The 11,125-nt window shown below is 47.9% G+C and overlaps 1 protein-coding gene across 1 annotated transcript; it reads left to right on the forward strand.

The window, feature by feature from the left end:
• Positions 1–584: 584 nt before the first annotated feature.
• LOC124673795 (peroxidase-like) lies at positions 585–2,016 on the forward strand. The gene is made up of 3 exons (XM_047209834.1): positions 585–860; positions 996–1,172; positions 1,268–2,016. The coding sequence occupies exons 1-3, from the start codon at positions 657–659 to the stop codon at positions 1,817–1,819; spliced, it is 933 nt and encodes a 310-aa protein (XP_047065790.1). The 5' UTR covers positions 585–656; the 3' UTR covers positions 1,820–2,016.
• The last annotated feature ends 9,109 nt before the right edge of the window (positions 2,017–11,125 follow it).

The raw sequence follows: 11,125 nt of genomic DNA on the forward strand, positions 1-11,125 counted from the left end.
TTCCATCTCAGGCTCCATCAAGCAAGCTAATCCCTAATTATTATAATTTCTAGTTACTCCTATATAGGATTGCAGCCTTATTAGGTTAATCTAAAGCTTAAAGTTCCGTTTTGCTAGCATTGAGTTGTTTCCACAAGCACGCGATCGATGCATGATAAGGCCAAGGCCGAGAGATATCATTCGAGTTGGCCCTATTGCAGGAAAATGCAGGGTTCGTGTTGGCGGTAGCGAATTAAAGCTGAAGGTTGCCACGGTTGGATGCACGCGTGAACCTTCAAGAAAAACGGCGAGTTTGTCTATACCCACATCCCTGTTCGGACGTCTAGCTGGCCGCACGACGGCGCCGGGCGGATATTGGATGCCGAGTACGTCGAAGTCGATCGCCAGACGTCACTGGCTTGCCCTGGACTAATCGGCCATGGAGTTTGGATGCTTCATCCCCAGCGCCTGACTAATCGGACGTTAAATTTGGAAGTTTATCCCAAGTGGGGGGCAGGGAGTGGTGCGCAGGTTGCACGTGAGCTAAATCGCCGGCTATAAATATGCATGCAATGCAGCCAACTCTTGCACAAGCCACAGCCAGATAACAAGTCCAGGCAGCAAACCAGTTAGAGGCACGCCGCAATATAGCTTGGGTCTTGTAGCTAGCCATAGACATGGCATCTGCCTCTTGCATTTCTTTGGTGTTGCTGGTGGCTCTGGCCGCCACGGCGTCGGCGCAGCTGTCGTCGACGTTCTACGACACGTCGTGCCCCAGGGCTCTGGCCACCATCAAGAGCGGCGTGGCGGCCGCCGTGAGCAGCAACCCCCGCATGGGCGCGTCGCTGCTCAGGCTGCACTTCCACGACTGCTTTGTTAATGTGAGCAAGCTTCAGTGTTTCACCATAACCGGCACACTTGTTTTCTTAATTAACTTTACGGAGTAACTTGCTTCAGTAAAAACAGCCGGGATTAACCAGTTTTCAACCGTGCATGGTACCTTGATCTGGCTGCAGGGCTGTGACGCGTCCGTTCTGCTGTCGGGCAACGAGCAGAACGCGCCTGCGAACGCCGGTTCGCTGTTTGGCTTCGGCGTCATCGACAACATCAAGACCCAGCTCGAGGGTATCTGCAAGCAGACCGTCTCCTGCGCTGACATCCTCACCGTCGCCGCCCGTGACTCTGTCGTCGCCGTAAGTAACATCATCGTCTACGACGCGCGACCATATACCTCCTTAAAGCTGGTGCTGAAGCTATCGTTTTTCTTATTTGGAATCACGTGATGCAGCTCGGCGGCCCGTCATGGACAGTTCCTCTCGGCAGACGGGACTCCACGAGCGCAACCGGGAATACCGGGGACCTCCCGGGCCCTGGCTCCAGCCTCGCACAGCTCCAGGCCGCGTTCGCCAAGAAGAACCTCAACACGGTGGACATGGTGGCGCTCTCCGGCGCGCACACCATCGGGCGGGCGCAGTGCCAGAACTTCCGGTCGCGGATCTACGGCGGCGACACCAACATCAACGCCGCATTCGCGACCTCGCTCAAGGCCAACTGCCCGCAGTCCGGCGGCAACGGCAACCTGGCGGCGTTGGACGCCACGACCGCTAACGCCTTTGACAACGCCTACTACACCAACCTGCTCTCCCAGAAGGGGCTCCTGCACTCCGACCAGGTGCTGTTCAACAACGGCAGCACCGACAACACCGTCAGGAACTTCGCGTCCAGCGGGGCGGCGTTCAGCAGCGCCTTCGCGACGGCCATGGTCAAGATGGGCAACATCTCGCCGCTCACCGGGACGCAGGGGCAGATCAGGCTCAGCTGCTCCAAGGTGAACTCGTGATTAGCGTACGAGGAGCCGGCAGCACTATACGTCACGTGAATGAATAAGGCCACAGAACCGGCGGCCAATTCCACAGTAGCGTTCAGCACTAGCTAGAACCGTGTATATATATACGTGCAGCTCAAAATTATGCATGCACCTCTACACATGTAACTATCGAATTCTCTCATGCAAAGGCATAAAGAATTACTTCAATATATACTACAACTACCATTGTTCTACTAAACGTTGGCACATCTTATCTTGAAGCAGAGTTTTTTTTTCTTTCGAAAACGAGGTCGAAACCTCTTACCTTTACATCGAAATGATCAATAACTCAAGATGACATGTATAGTTTCGCGCGTTGACAATTACATGCGGGTCCCATCATCAGCCCGCTACGCTTCGGCCCAAGCCTCCGGCGACGGGTCTCACTCCGCTCGTCAGAAATTAGCCTCCCTTTAGTATATGAATTTGGATCACAATATAACACGATCAGTCCAGTGTTGGGGATAAAGCATCCAAAACTGACTCGAATCAACCTAGATTTTTCCTGCATTTTTCCTGCAATAGTGTTTCTCGGGCTTTGGCCCTATCTCACAACAACTGTGTGCCCGTGGAAAACTCTGCAATTCAATGCCAGTGAAACAGCTCGCCCAACCCGCTTCTCCCCCACCTCCGCCTCGACAGGCGGCACACCTGCACAAAGCCTGGCGTCAGCGGTGTCGATGCCTCCTCTCATCTCCTCGCCTGAATGAGCCAACGTGCGACGCCACGCAAGGTCTTGGGCGTGGTGTGGCCACCGAGTGTAACAGATCTCTCGCGGCTCGGCCCCTTGGCTGCAGTGCGTGGGTTGGAAGCTTTTGTCCTGTGAGAGCTGGGCTTCGATGGGGTTGGAGCCGATGATGGTGGCGCATGCGGGCCTTGTTGCCGTGTTGAAGGTGTCCTTTTGCAAATCTGCAGGATCCTGCCTAGATGTTCTAGGGGAACCCTAGATCTGGGTCAGTTGGATCGGACCCTAGTGACACTTTCAGTGTCGTTCACCCTCTTGGGGCATGGTTTTGGAACAAGTGATGCTTGGAGGGGCTTGCTGGTGGAGCGTTGTTTCATCTACCACGTCGACAACATCGCCTCGGTATCGTGGTCCAGCGGGGGATCTGTGACATGCATGAATGGTGGACTCGCGCAGGGGCGGATGCGTTATCTGGCACCGTGGCGGCGTCGGCATGCCTGCAGAGGACTACGGTGGTATCTGCCCCAAAGATGTCTTGATGGTTCGTCGGGGCTGGCGACTTTCCTTCGTGTGCATGGGGCTCATAATATGATCCAAATTATTCTCGCATAACATGAAACCATAAATGCTCCATTAAAGTTTTTTCCAGCTTCTCCAACGAGTGTGAAGATCTAACCTAAATACCTGATGGGTCACACATACATTCAAAGGTGGTTACGTCTAGCTTAATTATATCGCTAGCATTAAGACAATCCCTGTAAATTTTGGCAATAGAGCTAACTCAAATGATATCTCTCGGCCTTGGATTATCATGTATCGTCGATTTATCCTACAACCTGGTTTATGTGAAATAATCATGATTACAGGTCCACATATTAGTCCACGTACTCAGCATAGAATGGATCAAACTCAATATACCACGCTTTGCGTGTTTCACTAAAGTTGAATTAATTTTCCATCAGAAGATGATATTCCCAGCGACAACGAGGTGTTTGTGGTAATTTTACGTACCTTTAAACGTTTATGTTATTTAGCAGGTGATATGTGTGTGTGTGTGCATATGTGTCGCGTCTATGGTATTCTTCATGTTTATTAACATGAAGTGAAATTCATGTATATCACAATTTCGCTCTGTAATTCGGAGTAACTAAAAGAACACACAGTGTCTCATTTTCAGTAGATATTCTTTGTGTCGGTTTTATGTTATAAAATGTATTCCTATATATGTTGTACAGTAGTACAAGTACTAGCCGGTAAGAGCAAACAAAATAGTACTCAAGCGCGATTCATGGGTTCATCTGCAGACTGCAGCTGCGTGGAATTTCCGTGGAGAGTCTGGAGCAGTGGAGCTATTGCAGTGCATGCATGCATATGCATGTGTGTGGTCTGACTAATCGTCCGAGTCAGCATAAGTCTAAGGCAAATCAGCTTCGCTCTGACTGCCGCACAGCCATTTTGTGTCCTAGTCGCCGTCGCTCAAAGCCAGAAAATTCAGCAGATGCCATGTCGAGCTGACAACCTGATTTGATTTCCCTCTACTTCCAGTCAAGCGGCACTCCGTTCAGTATTTTTTTTTTTTAGCAAACACCGGCATCATTTATTCAACATCAAAGTTTAAGTGTATACAAAACCGGTCTGGCGTACCAAGGAGCCAAAGATGACAACCAGTTTCTAATGAAACAGCGCTATTTGCTAGCCTATGAGCGCCTGCATTGGATGATCCAGATTCATAGACAAACCTCACCGAGGTGAAGTCAGCTGAATTTGCCTCCATCTTCTGTATGACTGTACTAAACCTTTCCAGGTTGCCACTGCCCACGCTGTTTTTGATAATCAATACCACATATATTTATAGTAACAAATAGTACATGGTAGAGATACATGAGCTGACTCCTGTTAGTTTTGGTTGTCGTAGGGTGGAACGGTGTTGACCTTTCGGTCCACCGGGTGCGTGTTAATATAACGAGGAATAGCCCCTCCTAAGGCAATACAGAGTTGGACACGTATATGAGTGGTGTACTACACCATATCGTATATGTGTCAATATTACATCTTTAATACCCCCTAATCTAGACCTGGGAGAGGTTTAGATTACGCTTAAACTCATGAAGTTTCTTAGTACATCAAGCTTTAGTGAAGCCATCTGCAATCTGATCCTTGCTAGAAATAAAGCGGACATCAAGTTGCTTGCGAGCAACTCGTTCTCTAACAAAGAAAAAAATCAATCTCAATATGCTTAGTGCGAGCATGAAAAATGGATTAGCAGACAGGTAGGTGGCACCAAGATTATCACACCATAAGCATGGTTTCTCCTTGAGTATGACACCAAGTTCTTGAACAAGAGGTTCAACCCAAATAAGCTCAGTAGTGGCATTTGCAAGTGCTTTATATTCAGCCTCAGTGCTGGAACGAGACACTGTAGGTTGTTTCCTGGCACTCCAAAAAATAAGATTGGGACCAAAAAAGATTGCAAATCCACCAGTTGAGCGTCTGTCATTTAAATCACCTGTCCAGTCTGCATCAAAATAGGCACTAAGAAGAGTGGAAGAAGATCTCTGAAAAGTGAGACCAACTCGGCTTGTGCCCTGAATATACCTCAAGATCCTCTTGACAGCAGTCCAATGTGCAGTTGTGGGAGCATGAAGATACTGACATACCTTATTAACTGAAAAAGCAATATCAGGTCTAGTCATTGTCAAGTACTGAAGACCACCAACAATACTCCGGTATCTAGTAATATCATCAGGGCCAAGAGGAGAACCATCTGTTAAGGCCAGTGTATCAGCATGAGAAAGTGGTGTAGGACATGGCCTGCAGGAGCTCATACCAACACATGTTAATAAATCTGTAGCATATTTTTCCTGATTCATGAGCAAACCATTGGACTGTTAATGAATTTCGAGTCCTAGAAAATAATGAAGATCTCCAAGATCTTTAAGAGCAAACTCTGAACTCAAATTATGAAGAAGAGCTGAGATGGCCTGATTAGAGGAACTCGTCACTATGATGTCATCAACATAAATAAGAATGTACACAATGAGATCTGACTTGTTATATAAGAACAAAGAAGTGTCAGCCTTAGACGGAAGAAAACCAAGGGTGTAGAGCTTCGAACTGAGCCGAGAGTACCAAGCTCGAGGTGTTTCAGACTATATAAAGCCTTGTCAAGTCTGCAAATATAATTTGGAGTACCGGAAGACTCAAAACCAGGTGATTGCTTCATGTAAACTTCCTCTTCCGAACACCATGTAAAAACGTGTTCTTAACATCTAGCCGTTGTAAGCTCCATCCTCTGAGATAACACAAGTCTAATAGTAGCAATCTTAACAACATGACTAAAGGTATCTTCATTGTCTATACCATACCGTTGCTTGAATCCTTTTGCCACAAGACGTGCTTTGTACCTGTCCACTGTGCCATCAGCATGTTTCTTGATGCAATAGACCCACTTACAGAAATAACATTTTTGGTGGAGTTTGGAGGCACAAGATGCCAGGTTTTATTTGCAAGAAGAGCATCATATTCATCTTGCATAGCTAGCTTCCAATTTGGATCAGCTAGAGCCTCATTGAGTTTTGTTGGTTCTCCTCTAGACGTGAGCAAAGCATATCAAACAGTGCCATCGGTATATTTTTTTCGGTTGACTGATACCTTTTTGAAGACGAGTTTGAACTCCAGGTGCAGCCATAGGTTGGGCTACAGCAGGAGGCGGAGCAGAAAATCCGAAGTGAGCATCATGTGCAGAGGAGGCAACAACACTTTCAGCACTACTGTCGCTGTCATCATGATGTGCCTCATCATTGGCTGAGTCATTGTGGCAGTCATCGTTGTCCGGTGCAGCAGAAAAAATAGGAGGAGGCCCGGCATGCAGGGGAATCTCGTGACCAGGCCCACGAGTGGAGGGGGACCACGGCGACGTGGCAGCGGGAGACTGGGGCGCGCCAGCCGACGCGCGCGCGGGCGACGCCTCCAGCCGCGACGTGCACTACAAGAAAAGGTCTGATACGCAACGTCCCATTTTCGTCAGGTATGGCTACTTTTTCGTCGCCTATGGGCCTAACCCGACGATATGGGTTCTGTGGTCGAAACTGCGTCAGGCAAAGTCCTACCACGTTTTTTCGGTTCGTCGCGTTCGGCCGCCCTTCCGCCACGAAAAATCGGACCGTTGCGTGAGTTTTTCGGGAGCCCGTTGACTCGCCGACGTCATGCAACCGACACGTGGCGGACGCCGTTAATCGCGGTTAACGCCGTTAACCGGCTGAAATCTCGTGGTAGATGGTAGGCCCACACGAGGCCTGCCACGCCTTAAGCGGGCTGGCCCATTTAGTTTGCGGGCCGGGCCAGCTGACTTAGTTTGATCGGCCAACTATGTAGATGGGCTGGTCCATTAGGTACGTGGGCCGGGCCTAACCTCTACGGTTGACTGGTGAAAACTAAAATGTGCCGGCCCACTAAGCACGTGGGCCGGGCCGAATGCCTCCGTTTGACCGGTCAACAGGCAAACGGGCTGGCCCACTAAGCATGTAGGGCCCACTTTCCTGTAATCGGGCCGCCCATTTAATAAGCGGGGTCCACCATAAAGAAAGTGGGCTGGCCCAAGAAGTTAGAGGGCCGGCCCAATTAGCGTGTGGGTCCCACATTCCTGTTATCGAGCCGGCTCATTTAGAAAGTGGGGTCCACCATAGAGCAAGTGTGCTGGCCCAAGAAGTTAGTGGGCCGGCCCAATTAGCGTGTGGGTCCCACTTTCCTCTTATTGGGCCGACCCATTAAGTAAGTGGGGTCCACCATATAGCAAGTGGGCTGGCCCAACAAGTTAGTGGGCCGGCCCAATAAGCATGCGGGTCCCACTTTTCATGTTAACGGGCCGGCCCAGTTAGTAAGTGGGGTCCACCATAAAGCAAGTGGGCTGGCCCAGAAACTTAGTGGGTCGGCCCAATAATAAAAGTGGGGCCCACTATCCTGTTAACGGGCTGGCCCAAGTAGCCACTAGGGCCCACCTTGAAGCCAGCGGGCTGGCCCAATAAGCACGTGGGTCCCACTTTCCTCTTACCGGGTCGGCCTAGTTAGTGAGTGGGGTCCACCTTAAAGCAATTGGACTGGCCCAATAAGTAAGTGGGCCGGCCCAAAATAAAAGTGGGTCCCACACTACAGTAAGTGGGCCGGTCCACTAAGTTGTAGGCCCCTGGTCGTTTGACTAGTCAACTTGCATTCTGGGCCAGCCAAGTTAGGCTTATGAGAAGGATGACATGCGGGTCCCATTTTGCAGGAGCGATCTCAACGTTTTCAAGGCGGCACAGGACCAAAACAAAAATGAAGTAGCCAGAAATCAGGGGGTGAAAAAAATCCAAGAAAAGAAAGATTTCAATTGGGCTGCATCTGGACATCTGGGCCTTCGAACTATCCTACTGGACGCCTTTTGACTCGTACAATTTCAGCCCACTCCAAAACAGGAAAGTCCAGATTTTTCTCAAAAAAAAAAAAAAGACAGGAAAGTCATATGCTTCGCAAAAACAAAAAACAAGGAGATTCAATCTGTTGGAGATATGCCCAAGAGGCAATAATAAAAGTGGTTATTATATATCTTTATGTTTATGATAAATGTTTATATACCATGCTATAATTGTATTAACCGAAACATTGATACATGTGTGTTATGTAAACAACAATGAGTCCCTAGTAAGCCTCTTAACTAGCTTGTTGATTAATAGATGATTAGTTTCATAATCATGAACATTGGATGTTATTAATAACAAGGTTATATCATTATATGAATGATGTAATAGACACACCCAATTAAGCGTAGCATAATATCACGTCATTAAGTTATTTGCTATAAGCTTTCGATACATAGTTACCTAGTACTTATGACCATGAGATCATGTAAATCACTTATACTGGAAAGGTACTTTGATTACATCAAACGCCACTGCGTAAATGGGTGGTTATAAAGGTGAGATTAAGTATCCGGAAAGTATGAGTTGAGGCATATGGATCAACGAGTGGGATTTGTCCATCCCGATGACGGATAGATATACTCTGGGCCCTCTCGGTGGAATGTCGTCTAATGTCTTGCAAGCATATGAATAAGTTTATAAGAGACCACATACCACGGTACGAGTAAAGAGTACTTGTCAGGAGACGAGGTTGAACAAGGTATAGAGTGATACCGATGATCAAACCTCGGACAAGTAAAATATCGCGTGACAAAGGGAATTGGTATCGTATGTGAATGGTTCATTCGATCACTAAGTCATCGTTGAATATGTGGGAGCCATTATGGATCTCCAGATCCCGCTATTGGTTATTGGTTGGAGAGAGATCTCAACCATGTCTACATAGTTCGCGAACCGTAGGGTGACACACTTAAGGTTTGATGTTGTAATAGTAGAACTTGAATTTGGAATGGAGTTCGAAGTATTGTTCGAAGTCTCGGATGGGATCCCGGACATCACGAGGAGTTCCGGAATGGTCCGGAGAATAAGATTCATATATAGGAAGTCATATTCCAAGTTTGGAAATGATCCGGTGCATTTATGGAAGGTTCCAGAAGGTTCTAGAAAAGTCCGGAAGAAATCACTTTGGAAGGCGGAGTCCCGGAGGGACTCCACCACCCATGGCCGGTCAACCCTAGGGGTGGAGTCCCAAGTGGACTCCACCAAAGGTGGCCGGCCACCCCCTCCCAAGGAAAGGTGGGAATCCCACCTCAAGTGGGAATCCCACCTTGGGTAGGTTTCATGTCATATGGAAGGTTTTGGTTTGGGGTCTTATTCGAAGACTTGTAGACCAACTCTTGGGTGTTCCACCTATATAATGAGGAGCAAGGGGAGGGGGCCGGCCACACCAAAGCCATTGTGGCCGCACCCCTCATAGTGGCCGGCCACCTCTCCCTCTCCCAAACCCTAGCCGCCCCCTCTCCTCCACCTCTCCCGCAACGCTTAGCGAAGCTCCGCCGGAGTTCTCCATCGCCACCGCCACCACGCCGTCGTGCTGCCGGATTCAAGGAGGAGCTACTACTTCTGCTGCCCGCTGGAATGGGGAGAAGGACGTCGTCTTCATCAACACCGAACGTGTGACCGAGTACGGAGGTGCTGCCCGATCGTGGCGCCGTGATCAAGATCTTCTACGCGCTTTTGCAAGCGGCAAGTGATCGTCTACCGCAGCAACAAGAGCCTCATCTTGTAGGCTTTGGAAATCTTCAAGGGTGAGTCTCGATCATCTCCTCGTTGCTCCCGTCTTCTAGATTGCATCTTGGCTTGGATTACGTTCTCGCGGTAGGAAATTTTTTGTTTTCTATGCAACGAATCCCTACAGTGGTATCAGAGCCGTGTCTATGCATAGATGGTTGCACGAGTAGAACACAATGGTTTTGTGGGCGTTGATGCTTATGTTATCTTTAGTTTGAGTACTTTGCATCTTTGTGGCATAGTGGGATGAAGCGGCTCGGGCTAACTTTACATGACCGCGTTCATGAGATTTACTCCACGCTCGACATGCAACTTGTATTGCATAAGTGGCTTTGCGGGTGTCTGTCTGCTCTACTATAGTGAAGATTCAATTTACTCTTCTATTGACAACACTAGTATCACCGTTGTGGTTCATGTTCGTAGGTAGATTAGATCTCACTCGAAAACCCTAAACCACGTAAAATATGCAAACCAAATTAGAGACGTCTAACTTGGTTTTGCAGGGTTTGGTGGTGTGATATGGCCATAATGTGATGATGAATATGTATGAGATGATCATTATTGTATTGTGGCAACCGGCAGGAGCCTTATGGTTGTCTTTAAATTTCATGTTGAGTAGTATTTCAAAGAAGTTGTAATAGTTGCTACATGGGAGAACAATCATGAAGACGGCGCCATTGACCTTGACGCTACGCCGACGATGATGGTGATCATGCCCGTTGATGATGGAGATCATGTCCGTGCTTTGGAGATGAAGATCAAAGGCGCAAAGACAAAAGGGCCATATCATATCACATATGAACTGCATGTGATGTTAATCCTTTATGCATCTTATTTTGCTTAGATCGCGACGGTAGCATTATAAGATGATCCCTCTCACTAAAATATCAAGATAATAAAGTGTTCATCCTTAGTAGCACCGTTGCCAAGACTTGTCGTTTCGAAGCATCTCATGATGATCGGGTGTGATAGACTCAACAAGTGCATACAACGGGTGCAAGCCAGTTTTGCACATGCGGATACTAAGGTGGCCTTGACGAGCCTAGCATGTACAGACATGGTCTCGGAACACGTGATACCGAAAGGTAGAGCATGAATCATATGATTGATATGATGAACACTTTGAGTGTTCGCCATTGAAGTTACATCTTGTCTCGTGATGATCGGACTTGGTGTGGTGGATTTGGTTCGTGTGATCACTAAGACAATGCGAGGGATATTGTTTTGAGTGGGAGTTCACCTAGTTTTTAATTTTGTTGAATTAAAATTTGAACTCAATTTTTTATAAACATTAGTCTAAACTATTGCAAATATATGTTGTAGATATGGCGTCCCCAATCAATTTTAACCAGTTCCTAGAGAAAGAAAAGCTTAAGAGCAACGGTAGCAACTTCACCGACTGGTTCCGTC

Source organism: Lolium rigidum, chromosome 7, assembly GCF_022539505.1.
Source record: "Lolium rigidum isolate FL_2022 chromosome 7, APGP_CSIRO_Lrig_0.1, whole genome shotgun sequence".
Taxonomy (NCBI): domain Eukaryota; kingdom Viridiplantae; phylum Streptophyta; class Magnoliopsida; order Poales; family Poaceae; genus Lolium; species Lolium rigidum.